At 36.0% G+C, this 22,071-nt stretch overlaps 2 protein-coding genes across 2 annotated transcripts; one reads left to right on the forward strand and one right to left on the reverse strand.

Annotated features, from left to right (window-relative positions):
• Positions 1–8,036: 8,036 nt before the first annotated feature.
• Positions 8,037–9,700, reverse strand: LOC119558473. Its single transcript, XM_037871985.1, has 3 exons — positions 9,581–9,700; positions 9,431–9,508; positions 8,037–9,375 (listed from the first exon to the last, which is right to left on the reverse strand). The coding sequence occupies exons 1-3, from the start codon at positions 9,664–9,666 to the stop codon at positions 8,037–8,039; spliced, it is 1,503 nt and encodes a 500-aa protein (XP_037727913.1). The 5' UTR covers positions 9,667–9,700.
• A 10,550-nt stretch (positions 9,701–20,250) lies between these two features.
• Positions 20,251–21,848, forward strand: LOC119558474. Its single transcript, XM_037871987.1, has 2 exons — positions 20,251–20,800; positions 21,808–21,848. The coding sequence occupies exons 1-2, from the start codon at positions 20,251–20,253 to the stop codon at positions 21,846–21,848; spliced, it is 591 nt and encodes a 196-aa protein (XP_037727915.1).
• Positions 21,849–22,071: the final 223 nt, after the last annotated feature.

Raw genomic sequence — 22,071 nt, forward strand, 5'->3', positions numbered from 1 at the left:
GTTAGGCAGCGGAGAAAAATGTGTTAATTGTTTTTATTATTATTACTCTGTTATATGGTAGATATTTCCACACTGTTCTGACAATGTTGTTGTGGCAGAACTTTTCACGCTCAATGTCGCTGTTCAATTGAAAAAAAATAAATAAAATTGAAAAAAAAAACGTACACAAACCTGCGACGACAACGTTCAAAAGTCACTTGCGCTAATTATTTGAATTTTTTCTACTGCCGTTTGCTTGCTATAATACCCGCATATGCATTTTACAGGGTATCAACGAGTCCGACTGATTTGGGTCAAGGGTTTATTCATTGACACAGTTTCTGTGGAGTATAAATGCCATAAAATATTTGTAGTTTACTATACAACTTTGTCATTTCTAATTCTTAAGATTAACTTCTTTGTAAAAAGAAAGACATTTAGTAAAATCATTGAATTAATTAAAATTTATTTAAGTTTAAAAACATTTAAAAGTATAAATATTTTAGTTTTTAGTATTTATCTATGGTTGTTATTCTTAAGCAAAAATATTAGCACCAATTTAAATTACAAATATTCTTAAAACATAACATTCATGAAATATATATTTACAGCATTAGCCGTGTGTTTTAAAATAATAAAATACTTATAACCTTATAGCTTACAGGATATTTTCAAAGTGTACCCTCTTTTTTTTTTGCAATTCTTGTGGTTGCAAAATGAAGCTTATGAACTGCCCTCAACTACGTCAACAATAACAATAAAAAAGTAAAGCCATAAACACCAGACAGTTGCGAATTTCCATTTCTTTTTTTTTTTAATTCTTCTCAAGTTGCCATGTCAGGTGAAAGAGACGGATAAAAGAAAATCAAGGAGAATTCATCTCTCTCTAATGATTCTACAAAAAGTGTATGGTGTGTGTGATATATTGACACGTTGAATTGAACTGTTGTATTTTAAAGCATTTTAATCAATCTGTAAGTTTAGTGTGAGCTATGGGAAATCTTAAATACCCTATAATACATGTTTTAAACTTTTGTATATTTAAATAAAAAATATTGTGTATTTGATAGGCTAATACTTGTAAGGAAATAAAAGCTTCAGGGCTCATAAAATCTTATGTTTATAATAATGAATGTTCTTCTGGGTCAGTATTACTTTTTATCCACAAAGTATTTTTGATCTAAGATCTAATTATATATTTTTACCCCTCGATAATACTTTGGACTTTCAACCGCTTATCAGCTAAATTCTTTGGAGTCATATATGACGTCCAAGTGTCATTTACCTGTGAAATGCCAATGGGTAATACCCCTCTCCCTTTTTCCCCCTGTGATTCATCAACGAGTTTTTGCTAAACGGTTATCAAAAGGCATTAAATTGCTTGAAAGTTGTATATCCACTTCAATATATATATACATATGTACAACTCGGACTCAATGAAGAAATTGTATGCTTTTGTATTGCGTAAATGAAATACACTTAATAAAGCTAAATTTAATTTAAGTAGAGTGGCGATAACTGCTATACAATACATTTCCTTGAAACCAGTTTATTTTTATAAAGTCGTGGGATTCACCAAGTTTAGTTAATATTAATGCAACAGAGATAAAAGTGCCAATTTAATGAAAACCGTTACTTGTTCTCTTCTTAATATTTTAATTAAGTCGAATTTTCATTCAAGTGCCTTATTATCTCTTATTATTAAAACATTTGTTGAGAAATATTTGTTGGTTCCGTGGCAGTTTTACGTTTAGCACCCTTTTCACACATTGTTTCATTGATTTACTATAAAAAAGGAGGCCTCTGAAGGGAAAACATTACCATAGGTAGTCAAGTTTGTGGTCCTGGCGTTTGTTAGTTTTCGCGGCTCTCGCGCTTTCCTTTTGTTTACAATTTACTTTGTCATGTGTCGAAAATGGCAAATTTATGAGTTTTTGATGAGGCCTTTTGTGCGTTGTCCCCACCTTAGTTACCACTTCTGTTGTTATTTCATGTTTGTTTTTTTTTTGGCCTCACGCACAAAACGAGAAAGGAAAATTCGCTGGAAAGCCGGTGGAGCTGGGGAAAAGCGATAGCTTTGGGAAAATCAAATGGGGCGGTGTGGGGGGCTGGTGTGTGCGCTTTTTGACTTTTGATTAAATTCGCACTCGCCAAAAAACTACAAAAAATGCACTTTTGTATACGGCCACGTAGAATGATACAAAAAATATAATAAATAATTGAGCCTTGGTGGAAAGGCTTAGACTTTAAGGTGCCCTGTAATTTTTCTTTTTTAATGTCAAAATAATAAAATATAGTTCAATTCAAACAAGGGTAGTTATCTATTTGGTCGGTACTTTATTTATTAAATAAATAATAATTATGTAAATAATAATTATGTATTTGATTTAAAAAAAATCATATTTATTTATATTTTGTATATACTTTAAGCAAGCCCATAATTGCTTAAAGTATATATAAAATATATTTTAATTTAAACAATGGTAGCTATTTGTATTTATGTAGCATTTTTTGGTAGTTATTTGATTTATTTATTGTACGTAAGTAATAATTATGCATTTAATTTAAAAAAAAGAACAATATTTAAAATTTATATTTATATTTATTTAAAGTAATAATCAAAGTGGGTTTTCCCATTCTATAAAGCATTCTTTCAAACAATATTGATTTTATCTTATAAAGTGAAACATTTGAGTGGATAAATATCGCTTTAAAAGTAATGAGAATTATTATTATCAATCTTAGCGATATTGTTTCGCTTTGACATTAATTATTATTAATTAGACCTTGAATGGAACAAAAAAAGAATTATAATATTTAGCTGGCCTACAAAAAATACCTTTAAATGTGTCGATATGCCCATGCATTCTTCCCATATTGGCAGCGAAAAATATCCAAATATTTCACGTACCAAAAAAACTCTAGACAAATTGCTTTTAAAGCCTTTAAGGCATGCTGCAAGTGCAGGACGATGGAAAAAGGATGCGAAGGTTGATCCGCACCAATTTAAATGTGCGCCCAAAACTATGCAACGAAATTTCATATTTCTCTTTCCATTTGCATAAAAGTCACACCAACGAAACCAAAAGCCAAAAAATTCCCTTTTGCTGGGTTTTTTCACTATTTTTTGCTGTTGTTGCTAATGCAAATTTTTTTGTCTAGTTGCGGTCAGGATAAGTGTTTGGTTTCGATGGTTTCCACTGGAGCGTCCTTCACGTGGGGCGTGCATCTCATCATAATTTGAATTATTCATTTGTTTATGCTTTTAGTTTATGTTTTAATTAAACTTGTTGGTTGTCATGGGGTGAGTGCTGTTTTTATTCAAAGGTCGGGGGACTTCCTCATGAAACCCATGGGGCGTATGAGTAATGAATAGTCAGACATGACAGATTTTCGCTAAGATTTATACTTTGGTATTTCACTGGGAAAATGTAAGCTTGGGAATCAATAAATTTTTAAGAATTTCTTATAATTTTAATATTAATTTTTTGCAGTATTTGTATTTTCTTTGTAACACAGAGCGTATGCGTAATGTCATATATTTTTTTTATTTTTATTTTTTAATTAAGAAAGTTATGCTTCTGTACATAAATAAATTAATGGGAAGTCAGGAATTTTCTAAAAGATCGCTTGTAACATTTGTATTATTTCAAGCACACATTTTTCTAATAATATTTTAACTTTAAATATTGAAAAATTAAAGTTGGATCTTCAAAAAAGGCATGAAACCCACAGGCAGGCAATGAAAATGGCCAAGTCGCATTATTTATTGTATACGCATCGGGGGTATAATACACACATACACACACATATACTCAAACACACACACACTCACACATAGATGGATAGATAGAGCGGAAAGGGGCCAACACAAAATGGCGCTGCATTCATAATGGCGGTTGGTGGTTCGGTCGCTTCCTGTCGACGCTCCGGTTCTTCTTGTCGCAGCGGATGCTTGGCATTTATTGCAGGCGACAATATTTTGCTTTGCCCTGCATCCTCTTAGCGCCTTGCCACCGCCCCCCGTCCCGCCCACTCTCCATACACTGAAAAAAATCTAAGCACTACGCGTTTTTAATACCAAAAATAATTTAACATTTTAATTCATATAAGTGAAAATATACATAAATCGAAGCATCACAAAAAATATTATATCATTTTAAACATTAAACACTTCAATAAAACTAAATGTAGTTAAAGATAGAACATAGATAGATATACAGATTGTAAGCTTTTCACAAAGAATGTTCTGATTTCGGTTTATTATTTCAGATTTTAAAGTCAAACCGTACTCCTTGTATCCTGATCGTCCAGAAAATGTGGCATACTCCTTTATAGTAATTTATAGATTAATCTTTTTTAAAATTTTCAAGAGTTGATTTGTGCGTCTTACCTTGAGTCGATTAAAATTGTTTTGATAGACTGTGTAAAACAAAAATTTTATAGGGCAAATACCAATACATTTGTGCCAGTGCCCTATTTTTGTGTGTGCATCCTGTGTTCTGCCTTGTCATTGTCAGCAGACGATAGAAGCTCGCTGAGAGCCAAGGAAATTTTTACTCCTATTTGTTTATAATAAAGTCACAAAAGAACAACAAAGCACTCTTCGCCGATAGGAAAATGCGGGACGGTGATGAACGGCCACAGGAAGTGACACGTTTGCCAAGCCGATGGATACCCGTAGTCCTGGGAAAAATCGAGAGAGCTGCAGGGGTACCAAAAAAATAACCTAAGGGTGCACTTAATCCAAGCACTCAGAATTTAGCCAGGAAAATTATTGGAAAAAAATGTATCAAACTTGTACATGCATATACAAATAGTTAACAGATAATTTGCTCTTAATAACAAGTTCATAAAATTAAAAAGATTATTCTCTAAAACATGGTTTTTGCTATATCCAAGTAGCAAAACCATATGTGTGTTTACTCTCCTTATTTTTAACATGCAGTTTCTTATCCCATTAGGGTTTATTTATTCCTTTATAAAACTATGTTCATGGCGTTCTCGGAGCAAGCTGATTGTATAAAGCAAAACTCCAACCGAGGATACAGCAAAGTAAACGACTTACTTTGTAATCAGAGCCCTGGATTTAGTGCCGCAACAACATGTTGTCCTGATGCTGCCACACTTAACCCACACAGCCCCCTCCCCCCCCAGAGGAGGTCCTCCCTCGAAAAGGACCTTTTGGCCAACACGTCTTTCCACTCAATGCCTTTTCCAGCACCTTCCCTTGATTTTTCCTTATTTCGCCCGGCTAGCTGGGCCAGCAATTGTCCTGTCCGAAGACAAATTTCATTCTTTGTCCTTGCCGCAGCCAAAGGATTTGTCAAAGCATATGAAGAGACTAAAACTTGTTAACTGAAATCTCTTTTATTTTGCTTCGCTCGCCGGGGAAAATCACTCGCATATGGAGAGGAAAATGCTAGAAAATGCATTTAAGCAAGTGGGCTGAATGGGGCAATGGCGAAGGATTTCGCTGGGCAGCTTAAAAATTGAAGAGCATCCGACGGATTTATCGCAGATTTTCACAACTGAGGTTCGAAATGCCATTTGACACATACAAAATGTTGGGATGTTTTCATCGCAAGAGCCATAACCTTTGTACAAAATATGTTGGAATGTTAAAAGAAATACTATTGGGGATACCTAACAAATCACATGGGTTTTGAAATCAGGTGTCTAAATTCAGAAATAGTATGAATTCTTTCAAAAAGATAATTACACTTTATTCACTGCATATATTCTTATATATCTAAAAGTATATAAGTTGGTATAAATATTTTGGAAAGCTCAACGAACATTAAAATTTGTTGTTTGTTGGCAATAAGAATGATTTACCAATTGTATTTGCAGCGGTTAGCCTTCACGTTCCATTTAAGACATAAGAGACAAGTGTCAAGCGACCACAAGTTGCTTGTTTAGTGTGTTACAAGGGAGCCACAGACATTTAACTCCCCGTATATTGGAGATCCTATTCTAGAGCTCAGAGAACACAGCCCATTGATGATTACCGCTTAAGTCAGTAGGGCAACTGCTGAAAAGGCAAAATCGCCCTATATACCCCTTTACAAGCCCTTGTTGCCAATCCACCATTTCCAGTAAAATGATATATGTTAGTAATTAAAAAATAATTCAGATAAACGATTTTGAAGAAAAACTTAATATCTTAAATGGAATATATGGGACTGTTGCATTACAAATATATTTTAGCATACTTTTGGACACATTTGCTTGTAGTTTTAGAACCCAAACGAATTGGTGGTTTGCGTTTTTATAGTGAAATATATCCCTTTGTTGTTTATCATCTAATATTTTTTTTACTCTAAAATGATATGTATTATAAAATCACTAATAACAGAATATTAAAGAAAAAAAATGTTGGATTGAAATATATTTCACTATACTTTAAGGACCCCTTATTAGCGATTTTCGTAAATTAGTAAAAATGTTTATTATCTCATATTTAGTCCAGTACACGAAGACTTAAATGTAATAAAAATATATTGTTGCATACTTTTAGACACCTTTGCTTGTAATTTTAGAACCCAAATGATATGATGCCTTGCGTTTTTAAAGTGAAACAGATCCTTTTGTTGCTTATCATCCAATATTTGTTTCACAGTAAATTGATATGTATTATAAAATCACTATTTACAGAATATTAAAGAAACAAAAATTTTGGATTGAATATATATTTCAGTATATTTTTAGGAACCTTTGTTAGTGATTTCAGTGAAATAGTGACAGCCATATCATCTAATATTTGTTTCAGTGCACTTAATAAGACGACCCCTGTTGCCACACAACGTGCGGTTGGGGCGACATTGATTGTGGTATTCGCTTTGGTCAAACGCCGGCAATTACATCAATTATTTCGATAATTATCAATTGCAGCCGGGCCGCAAATTAATTGTGGTCGTCTCTTCTATCACTTGCCACTGTTTCTGTGGAGGGAAACTCACGAATATCCTGCCAAGTTAAGTAAAATCTTGATTTTTAAACATTCTGTGGGGTGGGTGAATTCTGTGGAGGACCTTATGTCCTCGTAGATTGAGTTAGGCCTATAAAAGAAACGTGAACCCCTAAGTAAGAAACACAGACAGAAAAACACCCACATACACGCCCACCCACCTGAGCGGGGGTATTTCAATTACTCTACGAAGAAGAGGGTGGATCATAAAGTAATTAAAGTGAAGATAAGAAATTTGGTGTGTACTAATTTAAATTGGAGATCGGGTTGGTTTAACAAATTGCGATTGAAGCGCAGCTAAAAACTGCTAAGAATTTGAGTATTTCTAAAAAAATCTTTGTTTTGGCTGGTATAATTCAAATCATTGTTAGAAGGTTCTTCATTGGTTTTGACTAAAATCTGAGTCTCTGTATTTTTGACAAAATCTGATTCCCATTTTTTCCCCATAAAAAATCAGTTTTTTGGCTGCTATGAAGAAAATAACCCTCAGAACGAGGAATGCTATACCTCGTTGAGCTCGTTGTTTAATTTCCAATCGATAGGCATTCAAACCTGAAAAATTTCCATTTTGCCAATTTTCGGAAAAAAAAAGTGATGTAACCCCTTACAAAAAACGCGAAAATTGGTCAAAAAATTAATTTTTCTTAAAGTTTTAGCTGTACGCCTTGATTTGGCTAAATTACGATCGAAAAACGGGAAAGAAAAATGTAATTTTTGACTAAATTCTAAATCTCGTATTTTTGACTAAATCTGAATCCCATTTTTTCGCAATAAAAAATGAGTTTCTTGGCTGCTTTAAAGAAAATAAAAGTCAGAACGAGGATTGTCATACCACAATAATCTCGTTGTTTAATTTCAAATCCATTCGCATTGAAAATGTTTAATTTTCCCCAACTCTCGCTAAAAAACGTAATGTGACCCCTTTTTAAAATAGCAAAATAGATAGCAATGAGCTCAAAACAGTCCGTCTGTTTTCTGTATGCCTTGATTTGGCTAAACTTTGATTTTTGCTTAAATTCGGAACTCCAAAAAATATTCATATTCATTAATATTTTGTTCATGAGAATTATGAAAATAAATTCTTTATTTAACATTTTCGATATTGGGCCGAAATCAGGTACATTTGCCTCACCATTTCATCCCCCTCACCCGGGGACATGGCATATACCTTAATTAAACCAGACTCTTGGAGTCTGGCTGCCACTCCGGGCATATTCTTGTTCACATAGTGGGCAAAGTTCGTCTCATGAAGGCATAGATCCGAAGAAAGAGAGTGGGCCTTAGCAAACTCCTGCAAGTCGACGCTCCAGGGGAAGAAGGCGCCAGAGTTGAGACGCAGGTGTAGCAGCCTGTGACCCGGATCGAGCTGGAAATTCTCCTTGCCCATGGTCTTGGCTACTATTTCTTGTAGGGCATCGGCTAAATCGTCCTTACTTAGCCCGTCTATTATCATGACTGTGCCATTATCCCAAATCCAGCCTACCTGACTTCCGACTTCGAATCTGACTTCTATCACACCCACGTCGCTTCTGTAGATGGCGTTGTCGAGGCTCTTTACGGCTGTCTCAAGATCCACATGTCTGTGCATCTGCAGGGTACAAAACAGTTTGCAGACCTTCATTTCCAGGCGCAAGCGCACGGTCTCGCTTTGGCGTTCAGCGGGACGTCCTAGGATCCCTGACTTCTGGAGGCTCTGCTCCTGACGAACTGGCAAGGGCGCAAGCACCAACGTTCTGTCCAACTTCTTTGCCGTCTCGGAGCCGTAAACCTCTTTCCACTTGGCCAATAGTCGATTGGCTTCGGGATCCCCGTACTTCCAGGTGTAGAGTTCCAAACTCCTCTCAAAGTCCGCGTTGCGAAGTAGGTAGCTAACATGCCACACGTTCTTGGCGGCACCCACTACGATCCCAGACTTTTTCGAGCTACGGGGCTTCATCTGGTTCATCTGGTTCATCTGGATCATCTGGTAAACAGACTCTGGGTCTGCGGAAGATGGCTTGGCACTCTCCTTAATTACTAGAAGTAGCAGTTGCTCGGAAATGGTCTTATTACAGTCCTGAAGCCACCCCTCAGTCGCGGCCTCATCCTGGGGCCTTGGAGGAACGGATCCTAATCGAACTGGCGTAGGATCCTTTAGTTGCATTTCACGAATTATCTCTTTGTAGTCTTCGGATTCGTCGTCTTTGGATTCGTCGTCTTTGGATTCGTCATCTTTGGATTCATCGTCTTCATTTTTCGCGATCATTTCATGCGACTCCACAGCATTAACTTTCGGTCGGGCCTTCAGTACAATCCATGATTTTGGTGGAGGCATGAGCTCCGCGTCGGATTTCATGTGGACGGGTTCGGTGTTCCCCTGGATACCAAAATATAATACGACACCCTCAAGACAAAACTGGTCTGGCCATGGTTCTGAAATCGGGGCACTACAATGGGTTTTAGCAATACAATGACTTACCTAATTCAGTAAAGAGGGCTTACCAGGACGAAAGAAGTTCAGAGGGGGAGTCTTTTTGCACGGGTTCATTTATTTCTGGACGTTCTACAGGCACTGGGGCACTAAATATATGAAATAAGTGTAAGAAAGCCCATGTGTTTAGCTAGAAATTAAATTATCTGTTCCGTTCCTACCTGTCAAAACACTTGGAATTCCTTCTGCGCTTCTTATGGCTCTTCTTCTTGGGAGTACGAAATTCGACTTTCGACCGACGTGGCATCGTGTGAAGAAAATTATTAATTGAGGTCTTAACAGCTTCAGATCAGGTTGATTAATGAGAAATGTCGAACTGAATTGTCAGACATAACATTTTTCAAGAACTCTCGGCTTGCTGCGTTAGCAATTGTCGTTCGATAACATCTGCTGAAAACCAGAGTTGTCACCCTATTTCCTTAAAAGCAATGGCAACTCTGTAACATTTTGATATAGTCAGTAAGCATTATTTATTTTAAAACCAATTTAGAAAGTATATTTTAGTTCTTATTTCCTTATTAATAGCTTTAGGCATTTACTTTAAAATCTAACAGGAGCCATTTAGGGTCGTTTTCTCAATTGCTGAAATCTTCTGCTGAATTTAAAACCTAGCATTTCAGCCGTTTGGGGAATACCCAGGTTATTTTTCCCGAACATGAGTTTTTATATTGGTTTGGTTTTCAAATAGAATAGTAAGCATTGCATAGTATTGAAAAATAACAAAGAATAATAGCATTTTTGACTAAAATCCTGCATAATGCATTAAATGGTCCGAATCAGGGACCTCATCGAGCTAGTAGCTTAGTTTCCCATTCGTTGCCATTTTTGTCAATTTTCGCAAAAAAAATGTGACGTAAACTTCTACGAAAAATGGGAATTAGTCAAAAAAAGCAAGTTCTTTTAAGTGATTGCGAGTTAAGACCGATTATTAGATATATGACCACAAACCTTTAAAGAAAACACACACTCGCGAACTCTTGAAACCACCCATTCTTCTATAATTTGGCTGGAGTGTAATTTAAGACATATTCCCCTCTTTGTGGCTGTAAATATTTAATATATATTTCCCGGGCCATTTCCGTAAAGCTTTCACCTTAGCATCTAACCTTTCTGGGGCCGAAAGTGCCCACTCCCCAACGGCAATTGGCATAAAAATAAAGCGAAGTCCTCGAATTTCCTGGACTAGCATTATTATTGTTATTAAATTTTACTGCCTTTAACTGTTGCTGCGGGTGCCAGACAAATTAGGGGAAGCCAGGGGATACGTGTGGGTGGTAAAAGGTCCTAGGTCCGGCAGGACCTCGTCCCTTTTACGCACAATGTTTTAATGTTGTGTTTGTGTGCTCATCAATATTTATTGCGGTTCGACTACGTGAGCCGCACACAATCAGCGCAGCTCCACCTTTCGGTCTCAACATTTCTGCAAATATTTTTATTATGCCCGCTACCTGTTCCAAAAAAAAACCAAGATTCAATTTCAAATGTACCCAGCAAATGTTATTATTTAATTATATGAATATTCAAAGAAATATTTTGACCATATTAAAGATTTAAGATTTTAATTATTTTATTTGCCAAAGGTTATTTCAAGAGATTGCATTGTTTTTGTTATTTTATTGTGTTGCTGATATAATATAATCATGATTGATTATAAATTTTTTTTAAAAAATCTTTAGAGCTTTAAAAACATTTTAAAAGTTTAAAATTATTAATTTGTAGCATATGTATCATGTTAAAAGCATATGGGTATGCACCACGAAATAAATCACAACAAATATTTATTTTTCCACAGTAGTTCCTTCGTCGAGTACAACCATTCTTAAGCACTTAATTTTTACTTATTTTATTTGCTGGTATCGTTTTGGGGAAAAGCGGGGAAATTCTTGGAAAAGCGAGCCAAGTCTGACCTCTGATATATTACCGAGCCGTGGGCAAAAAAAAACAATGAGCAATTGGGGGGGAGGTGGTGAATGTTCAGCGGATGGGGGCGTGGCATTTGCTAAACAAGGCTCTTATTTACTATTCAAAAACTTCAATTACCGCAAAGTAGTCCTCGAAACGGTAATCCCCACAACCGAGTTTCGCCACCGCACCCACCCTAATAATTATTATGCTGATTTAACGCTTTATTTGCGAATAAATAAAACAAAAGTTTATTGGTTATTAAGTCATTTCCGCCCGTTGAACCCCTTGATTTTCCCCCCACATTCCATTCCCTTTTCAAGAACGATTTAGCAGCACGCAGGTTATAAGAAGTCAACCGATTTACGGCTATTGTTCTCTAACGATTTTGGTTTGGATATAGTTAACAGAATAATGACAGAAAACTACGGACAATTAAGTCAAGCTGATAAGGGGATTATATACAGACCTGTATGGTATAAATAGGAAAATGTAACTTTAGATTAAATTACACAGGAAGACAAAATTGAACTTTGAGAAATTTTCACTAACCATTTCTAGTTTTCTATGATATTTGGGTGCTGCGGAGTAAAGTTCCATACAAACTTATTTTTCAACACCTACAGGTTTTTGGTTATGGCTAAGAATAGAAAAAAACTATGTTTGCCTACATAACTGGATGTATCTTAAATATATTCGCTGAAACACACTCTCACCCACACTAATTATTTATTTTTAATAATTGTAGTTATAAAATATTTAATCTCTGACCTGTTTTTTATGTTTAAAATCAAGTTTTTTCTATAAATATTATGCCAAACTTTTTTATTTAAAGGGATATAGGGACTAGCTGGTAAGGGTAAACTTCAACTTCATAGTCCCTGGGCTTTGGGCAGGAGAAACCATTATCCCTGATCCCCAGGATGAGTCCTTCGCATTATTCGCATATATCTTTCCATTGAGTTGGCCACGCGAACAGGCACGAACAAATGTGGCGCATTAAATGCAAATGGCTCTTGTCCCACCTGAGGCGACTTGTGTCCATCGAGGTCCGTGGGTACCCCTGTTCTCCCCCGTTTCACCCTGTTAACCGATTCCCGGATTCTATAATTCCCCTCCAGCAGGGGATTTTGCTAATTAAACACAAATCGCCATAGTTCACAGCGTGTTAGGCCAAGCAAATTGATTTGAACCACAAGAACGGGTGTGTCCGATGCCAGGAGGTCTTGTTTGGTGAACACTGGAAATGGGTCTACAAATCGCGATTTACAAATTAATCTGTTTTAGTCACAATCATACTTTATAATGCCAGAGGCATTTAATGCGGAACAATACATTTTTGAAAATAATATTAGGCTGTAAGGGTTAATTAAAAATTGTGTCAAGTTACTACAATCAGATAAATTGTTCATTCAATTTAAACACAAATTTCAGCATACCTAAAAGTAAGTATTTTTATTTTTCCACCTATTGTGCATATAGTTGGACTTTAATGTAAGTATAAAATTTGGTTAAACGTCTTTAAGCACCATTATAAGTAATAAAAAGAATTCAATATTTTGGTAGATCTATTTTTGTGCAGTGCTTTAGCTTTAATACACTTTCGTTCACCTTTTGGTGCAGTGTAAGACTCTCATTACAGCTAATTAATTCGTTGGCCGCTTGGTTAATTAAAGGCCATGGAAACCGAAGTGGATGCCACAGCTGATGGAGCGGCCATCTCTCCATCCTGCCACGCCCCCTTTCTCCTTTACCTGTCCATTAACCGCTGCCTGTGTAATTGAATACATAGCCACCAATGCAATTTGTCAAAAGAGAAACAAAGTGCTTATTAAAAAAAACTCACTTTACCTGAATGACTTTGTGAAAATATGAACATTAGGTAATTTAAAACTCAAATATCAAATTTTAATGACAAATCAGCAGTACCTTAAATTTGAAAAACGAATAACCATTGCATGACACATTAATGTTTGCTTTTGCAATCAAAACTAAAATGTTTATCACAGTTTTCGCCAACAAAAATATATTTAAGAAACCACAAAAATATAACCGATAAATAAATAAATTTATCAGTTTGGTTATGGCTTCTTTAACAAATAAATCACTTCAGTGTATAATAAACGCTTCTCTTGAGTGGTCATAATTATTAAAAATGCTCAATCTTTAAATGAAACCCTTCTGAATAAAACGGCAGATCTTAAGGAAAGCCTGGTCAAAACCAATTTAAAAATCCTTTACTCGCAGTTTCAACTAATTGGCTCTGGATATTTTTACATCGAATATAATATTATGCAAAATTGGACTACGGCTGCTGTCACCTGTCGAAATATGGGTGGATATCTTGCCCTAATCAAAAATGAAGGGGAATTTAATGCCATTATAGGAAAACTCAAGAAAGATCGGTTTTATTTGCTTGGCCTGAATAATAAAGCTAAAGGCGAGGGCGAAATTATATCCTTCGAAATGCCTTCAACATTTTTAAAATTGTATCCCAAGAAATATGACAACGAATTAAATAAACAGCTTTGTGTTTACCTAAATGACGGATACATGTACGATTACGATTGCCAAAGTGTGACTAATTTTATTTGCCAGGCAAATAATCTAATTTAAATAAATAATAATTCAACTAAATCATAAAAAATCATAAAAGTTACTAAGCATATTCCCTTAAACTTGTAGTTCTACATAAGTAAGGTTTTATAGTTATACCTAGACAGGATAATTATAATAAAATCAAATGTAGTAAAGCAAAACCCCTAGTTTCTCAATAATGTTGGTACATGTTTTAGTTAACTGACGGAGTTTCAGATCTTTTATTTAAGGATCTGCTGAGTTTGATCTTTCCTAAGGCTACTCGTTATTATTAAAGTGCATTTTGGTGATTGTCAGGGAGACAGTAAGCGCGGAGATGGACTGGTCTACTGGCATTGTTCATTTGCAGTCGTTGGCCATAAATCGCCGGGCAACGCGGCGTATGAGTTACGGCACCTTGAAGGATTACGCCGCCGTGTCAGCAATTTTTCATGCATTTAACAATAGGAGACGCCAGCGCCAACACCAAGATGCAGATGCAGTTACAGTTGAGACCATGGGTTGTCCACCGCCATTCACTCAGCCATCCATTCGGTCACCCAGCCACCATTCACTTGCTCATCCAGTCAGTCAGCTGGCCATTCATCTATTGCCTGGATTGATGGGGTAATGCCGTGTGAAAGGCACCCAAGTTCCAGTCATAACTTGGTCAATCCTCTTTTAAATAGAATCTTGTTAAGAGACGCCTTTATCTAATGGTTAAATAGGATGATTGAAACCTTCTGTAAGGTGTGCTTTATTGTAAGAAACTATTAAAGGGCAGAAAAGGGCCATATAAGTATATATCTGAGATAGGCGATCATTTCTAAAATTATAAATTACTTTTTAATATGAATTTTTTATAATTCATGGAATGTTAATATTAGTAGATCATAACAGTTTTGCAATCTTTTTTGAATTTGAGCTGCGGCTTTTTTAAATCCCATATGAAGCTATTCAAAGCGTCTGTAATTGTTTTTCCTGACCCATTGTCTTAGGTTAGTTTTTCTTTTTAAATGTCCTTGTTATTTATGCAATGGCTTGACAAAAGTGCGGAATAGCTGCGGCCATTATGGCTTAATTAAGTTTTGCAACACTAATTGAAACTTGGCCTTGCCTTGACGCCTTAACGTCCCGTCCTCCACCCGTTTTTCATTCGTTTTCCACCCATTTTTCACTCATTTTCCAAGCAAACCCCCCCCCCCCCCATACCTCCGATTCCTTTGGATTCTCCATCAGCAAGTCAACCACATTCACGTGCCTCGGCAGTTTATCTTCACACATTTGTCCTTTGTTCCTTCATTTTGTTTGGCCGGGCCAAAGGACACGCCGCCTTGGTGGCCTTGTCACCCGTCTCTTTCGCACCGCGTAGCCCCCTCTCTCTCTCTATCTCTATCTGGTGTGTTGTTTCCCTTTTGTTGGCTTTTTGATTGGAACAAATGCTTTTCTAATCTCAGCTGGAACCATTGCCTTCTTCGAGCATTTCTTCATCTCGCTTTGCTCCTCCTTGGATATTTCTCATTTCGTTTTGTCGCCTATTTGTCATTGCATTTTCCTTGCACATTTTCCCACAGGCAACACCAATACACATACACAAACACCCGAAACCCCCTCCCCCACCACACACACACAGAGATAGAAGGACATAGATGTCAACACCCACATCTGCTGCAGGCCATCTTCAATAGTTTTCCTCCTTGTCCAGCAAGGATGCACTGGAAGGAAATCCAACATAATATTTCACGGTTGGATTCTTTTATAAAGGTGGCTAAAAGTATCTATCAATGTAAAATAGGACCTGAAGCCAACGGATTCATTACGAAAGATGACATTCCAATTTTCCTTGCCTACTTTTGGGCACCTTTACTAGATTTAAAGTTGTATGGATTAAGAGTCTATAGTCTGCAAATGGTTCTAATAAGTAAAAAAGATATATTGAAAAAATCTACATAATAAATCACGGCTGAATTATTTTATAAATGTGTCTTAAATTATGCAACAATTTAATTGAAGTTGGCGAATCAGTTCCTAAAGATGGCATTTCTTTCTTTCCTGCTTACTTGTATACACATTTAACCAAATATAAATTGTATACTTAAGTCTCTATAATCCCCGAAAGGGTTCAAGAAATATGAAAAAATTAACATAATATTTCACGGTTGAGTTGTTTTACAAAGGTGTCTTAAATTATGCAATAATATAATTTAGGGCCCGAAGTTGAAGAACTCAATCCGAAAGAAGGCATTCCTTTTTTCCTGACATTCTTTATTATGTTCATAGTTTTATGGATTAAAAATAAATATATAAATTGTATTCTGTCTTTATAATAAGCCACTGGTTCCAAATCGAAAGTGAAGCTATAAACCTTATTTGCAGTGTAGAGAAAGAGAAGGCATTTAATGGCCAGCTGTGTTCAGAAAATTTTTAGAAGGCTAAAGGGGACAGTCTATGGATCCGGAAACAAGTTGGGAAGTTGGAAAGTTTCTCCGAAAAATGTTCGATTTCAAAACGGAAGTTTTGCGCCTTTTTAGCTGCAAACATATGTCCTTGCCACAATTCAAAAGGATTTAAGTGCCTGCCATGTGTGCCAAAAATCGATCTATGTCTATTGATAATCTGTGGCATTTCTCCAGTAATACATATTTATCACTAGCTTGCCAAATTGAATTTAAAGTGCATGTTTCAATAAGGAATGGCCAAATAATAATTTAATAACGTTGATTGATTAGATAAAGGATGCAAAGCACAAGTTCGATTTAAATTAATGTTTGTTTGTGTAATGCATACAATGTGTGTTGCAATGTTTTATATAATTTATTAGGCAGTGCGTAGATATATGAATAAATCACAAATTACTTTGAAATAGTTAACTAGATAGATAAACAGAATAAATGAGGTGCTTAGGTAATTTTAATAGGGATAAAATCAGGAGTAAGACAGTATTAAATGCACCTATCTCTAGTTTAATTTGTGTTAATATTTTGAAAACATTTTCAATATAATAGACTTGAAGTACAAAACCCCAAATGGTTTATTTTATGAGCACTTGGCCCCCCAAAGAGCCAATCGTCTCCCATTCGAGCCATTTCACATCCACTTAATCACCTTTCACCGGTGCTCGTTTATCAATCGCTTTTATTGGGCGACTGGGGCAAGTATGTACCATCTAAAAATCAATGTTTGATGATTCCGTAGGCCTTTTGCACTTAATTCTAAGGGGAACTTTAAACCGAGATCTAATGTTGAATACATATCGAGATGCAGGAACAAAAGCCTCGGGGCAGACATTCGACTCCGGTTTACCCAGCTCCTTCTCCATTTTCCATTCCATTTCATTTTTCTCACAAGAAAGCCCCCATCGCTTTCCATTCCGACTTGTTCATTTTTGGTAAAATCCCAAAATCATATCCCACACACACAAAAATCCCGGAGATGTGCACATATATCCGAGCCATTTGGACATTTGGTAGTCTCTATAGGTCGCATTGCATTTTAGTCACGTACCGACGGAAAAGTTATCGAAGATTTAAACGCACGTACATGGGGCCAAAGAAAACTCAGACAGTGCGTTTCAGTCGATTCATAATTTTTCCGGCTAATATAGAAAATATTTAAATGGGAAATACCACTTAAGTGAGCTAAAAAACCCACTTCGGACGATGGGGATATGGGAATATGACAAACTATTAGAAATCATTAGGGTTTGAAAATCAATTTAAAAGACTTTAAAAGTTTTCTGTGGCAATAAATCCCAAGGACCTATAGCATAACTATATATATATTGTTCTTGTTTATTTATTGAATATTTTACTCAAAGGCTATCTTTTGTTTGTATATTAAACCTAATTTTCCCGAACCGCACCTTACAGTGATAAGGAAAGATGGGGAATACCAGAAGACGTCATCAAATGCCGTGAGTTATTGTAAAACGTCGAGTTCTTCAATTGCGACTCTAATGCGGACGGGAATATATCGAGGATGGGCGAAGAGTGGAGATAAGCGGGGAAAGCGGAAAATGGAAAACTCCCCAGACTCCCGAAACGATTTGCACGTATTCAAAGAGAGAGAGGGAAAAAGTGCCAACTGTTTTGCTTGTCAAATTGAAATTAAAAGCCAAAATGCCTCAACTTGGCTGCTCCCTATTCACCCCTCCTCTATTTATATATATATATATATATATATATACCGCCCGATCAACCAGCGTTCCCCGTGGAAGTCATAGATATAACCTTTTTATAAAATCAATAAAACCAAATAAAATATACAGAGGAGTATCTGCAGTCGAGCGGCAAAGGCACATTCAGAGAATTTTCAAGTGATACTATTTATTAAATTTTATATAATAATAAGAACTATGTCTAGTATGTGGTATGTATGTATGTAAATATTTGTATATTTTACTTTGATAATAAATAATAAAATTACTAAACTTATATATTTTTATAGTTAGGGATTTGATAATTAAAGAAGTTAGTAAATGATTGACTGCTTAAAAGAATGAAGAAAATTATAAAGTGTTCCAGTTTTGGGACTGATCTTACTGATGATATAATTTCAACAAAGCTTTCGATTTTTTGGTGATTTTTTCGAATAGTTTTGCGTAATTTCTTCGAGTGCATTATCTGGGCACGTAGTCAGTTGTGGATTCCTTGGCCTCGGGAAGGGGCCAAGTCCCCGGACTCAGACGCAGAACCAGACCGAGCCAAGACCCGTGGCTGTGGTCAGCTTTCGGGGGATTGTGATACTTCTGCGGTCGCGTGACCTTTGCCCTCCGCCCTGGGCACAAAGAACTTGCAACAAATTCGAAAGAATGTGGCAACAACTTGAGGTGCCAGTGGGGGATTCTCCGTGTCTCGGTCAGTAGTCAGTGATCGGATTGGTCCAGTTGGCCAGTTGGTCAAGGGGTTCCTCGACTTTATTCACTGCATTCGAAACCTGCGTGTGCTGCTGCATTCAACTTGGCCCTCTTCCCACATTTTAACTCTAGTTTATCACATTTATATGCCATTTACTTGCAATTCATTGAGATGTTTTATTCAATCGAGTGTTGTAAAAGTCATGCAGTTAATTTCTTAATTTCTGAAAACCAAGAAAACTTTGAGTTGATTAGCAAATTAAAGATAAGAGCATTTTGTATTGTTTCTTTGTATATTTTTGCCAAAATATTTCTTTGTTGAATAAAATGTTACTCATTTAAAAAAATTATTTTCGCAGCATTTAACTTTGAACTCTTTCCACATTTAATTTTTAATAAATATTTATCAAATACCTACAATTTATTGAGTTTTTTTTTCCATTTAATAATGTTATATTATTTACAATTTGGCAAGTTGAAATAACTTAAAGTTGATAAGCAAATTAAAGATAAATGTATTTTGTATAGTGTTTTTATTTCTTGTGGTTTATCAAAATATTGCTTTGTTTTAAAATGTTACTCATTTTAAAAACATTGATTACGAAGTGGACAGCTGATTTTAATATTCATTAGAATTACATAAGGTAGAATTTCATGTGTTTTTCCTTACGTTTCCTTGAGTTGAAGATATTTTTCCTGAATTTTACACATGTTAATTTGCCCCGTGCTCGCTCATTTGGCCAATTGCCTTTCGCTGCTTTGCAATTCATGTTCCAATCGTTCACTCGTCCATTTGCTCATTCATTGATGATTTAAGTGCCGTTTCGGCTTTCGACAATCCTGGGGGATCCTGCAGCCCCCGAGGCCCACGAATTCCCCACATCCCTCCAGTCCCCCAGTAAAATGCACCTCGCGGCCTGCGAAGCCAGTTTGCCAATTATTCATGCAGCCTAAACACAAAACAGAAGCTGCCTATGTGTGTGTGTGTGTGTGTGGATGGGATGGTGTGTGTGAGATAGCGCGCGTGTGTGTGTGTGAGGGAGTCCATGTGGGTGCAATTAAACCAAACTGTCTCTCTGTCCATCTGGCAGCCTCAACTCATCTCCGCTTCCGCCGCTGAGCACTGCGAGAAATAAGTATCATCTTTATACATAAAACTGCCTTTAAAGTAGTCTTGATTTGAGACTAAACTTAGTTTTATTCTTACTAGTATATGAAATAAAATAAAGCTGTGCTTAAAAAATAGGAATGGAAAAGTATTTAGGCATATCTGTTAATATCTGAATATTATAAATTCAAATAACTACAAGTCTAAATTTATATAGCAAAACATATGAGTGTTTTCATACTATCTTCAAAACAAAGAAACAAAACAAAGACATATTTTTAAACAAAGAAACATTTGGTAAAGCCACAAAAACATGCGATTACAAAACTGATTATGTTCCATTATAAAAGCGTGTTTAATTTTTTTAAATGTTTATTCATTTTTCAAAAATGTGGCAGCCTGCAGCTTTTTATTTGTGCCTCCTTATTGTCGTGCATCAATCGTTGGCCGATTTCCAAGATTTTGAAATCCAGAAAAAGTTGGATGGGATTAGAGATCAAAACACAGCTCTTCAGGAATCCCTGAAGACGATAATAACAAAAGAAGACTTCGAGACGAGATTGCAGGTCTTACAAAACCAGCTGGATGGTGAATTTCTGACGCTTCAGACCCGTTTCAAAGAACTTCAGAACAAACTGCCTCAGAAAGGCAATTCACAACATATCCCTCCGAAGTTCGAGCAAATCGGCTCGAGATATTTTTATATAGAAAATGATATTATTCAGGATTGGGCTACAGCTGGAGAGACCTGTCGCCAGATGGGCGGTTATTTGGCATCCATCCAAGACGAAGTGGAACTTAATGCCATTAAGGAAAAACTCAGCGCAGACTCCTATTACTGGCTTGGCATTCACAATCGGGGCTTAAAGGAGGACTTTATGTCATTGGCCTCCGGAAAGCCGGCCATATTTTTGAAATGGCACATCGGATATCCCAGAGGTTACGCTGAAAATGTGAACTGCGTTTGGCTTTCCAACGGCGAAATGCATGATTTCTATTGTACATATAAAACTTATTTCATTTGCCAGGCAGACAAGGAAGTATAGAACAAAGTCAACTGAACCTAATATCATTATAATAGCCCAATAATATTAAGTCGTATTAATATATACAATATTTTTATAATAAAAACAAATACAAAAGTTATAAAAAGGTTTTCCCAATGGTCTTATTTGTATAGTTTCAAAGTCTTTGTATATCAGATATTTTGAAAAGGTAAAAATGTTAGGTAATTTCCTAAATATCCAAGATAATTTTTGTAGTATTATATAAAGCTTCTAAAAAGTATTTACATTTATTTTTTAACATATTTGTAGTCAACATTTTAATATATTTTAAATATTTATTTAAAAAAACCTTATAATATTTTAGATTATAATTAAGAGTTAGACCTTTTTTGAAATTTCAATTAAGCCAATTGATTTCAGTGTACTTCTGCCGTCTTGCGTTTCTGTTGTTTAGCTGCGTTCGCGCAATTTTCCCATTTCCCGTTCGCTTATTAATGAATTTTCCAATAGGTTCTCTGGACAAAGGGAAGGGGGTCTCGAGGGCTGGGATTTGGGGAATGAAAGGGGGTCGAGGACTCCACGTCCATGTGCTGCTGAAATATTGGTCGCACTTAGACTTATTGTTCGGGCCTTGGCCATTAAATCATTTAATTCCGACGGCAGACAGATGGTGAGCAAAATACAGACGAAAGTCTAGAGACATCTAGCCATACGTTTTCATTTTGGAAAAATATTACGGTAGAAGGTCCAGCTAAAACACACAATTTATGATAGTATTTTTTAAAAGGTAATACGTATGCAAACTAGTTAAAAATATCTTTATTTTATTTTTAAATAATGTATTTATTAACGCAAAAATATATTTCATATTGGCTGTTTGTTAGAGTTAAATTGAATTTTATTCTAAGACTTGCGATCTCCATTATCCATTATCCAGAGGAGCTGGAACTCCAACTCAATCAGCGACCAACAACAGCTAGAGGCAATGTGTGCTTTTCTTTTACCACGCTTTTCCGCACCCGTTTTTCCACATTTTCCAACCCTGTCAGGCGCAGCTTCTCGGCAACTTTCAATTGTTTGGGGAATTCGCAGAGAACGTTTTCTGCCATTAGTTAAGGTTGAGGTCGATTGTTGGCTGAAAAGGAGGCACACACGGAAAAATAAATAGTAAATAACTACAAGCTAGGGCTTTTAAATTGTTTT

The sequence above is a fragment of the Drosophila subpulchrella genome, unplaced genomic scaffold (assembly GCF_014743375.2).
Source record: "Drosophila subpulchrella strain 33 F10 #4 breed RU33 unplaced genomic scaffold, RU_Dsub_v1.1 Primary Assembly Seq1, whole genome shotgun sequence".
Classification (NCBI taxonomy): Eukaryota; Metazoa; Arthropoda; class Insecta; order Diptera; family Drosophilidae; genus Drosophila; species Drosophila subpulchrella.

What these genes read in the sequence shown, in the direction of transcription:
- LOC119558473 (XM_037871985.1), bottom strand. Translation starts at nt 9,666, where the DNA reads ATGCCACGTCGGTCGAAAGTCGAATTTCGTACTCCCAAGAAGAAGAGC. An exon ending in AATTCCAAGTGTTTTGACAG is followed by an intron (nt 9,509 to 9,580) that starts GTAGGAACGGAA and finishes TCATATATTTAG; the next exon opens with TGCCCCAGTGCCTGTAGAAC. An exon ending in TCTGAACTTCTTTCGTCCTG is followed by an intron (nt 9,376 to 9,430) that starts GTAAGCCCTCTT and finishes AACCCATTGTAG; the next exon opens with TGCCCCGATTTCAGAACCAT.
- LOC119558474 (XM_037871987.1), top strand. Translation starts at nt 20,251, where the DNA reads ATGTGGCAGCCTGCAGCTTTTTATTTGTGCCTCCTTATTGTCGTGCAT. An exon ending in GCACATCGGATATCCCAGAG is followed by an intron (nt 20,801 to 21,807) that starts GTTACGCTGAAA and finishes CATTATCCAGAG; the next exon opens with GAGCTGGAACTCCAACTCAA.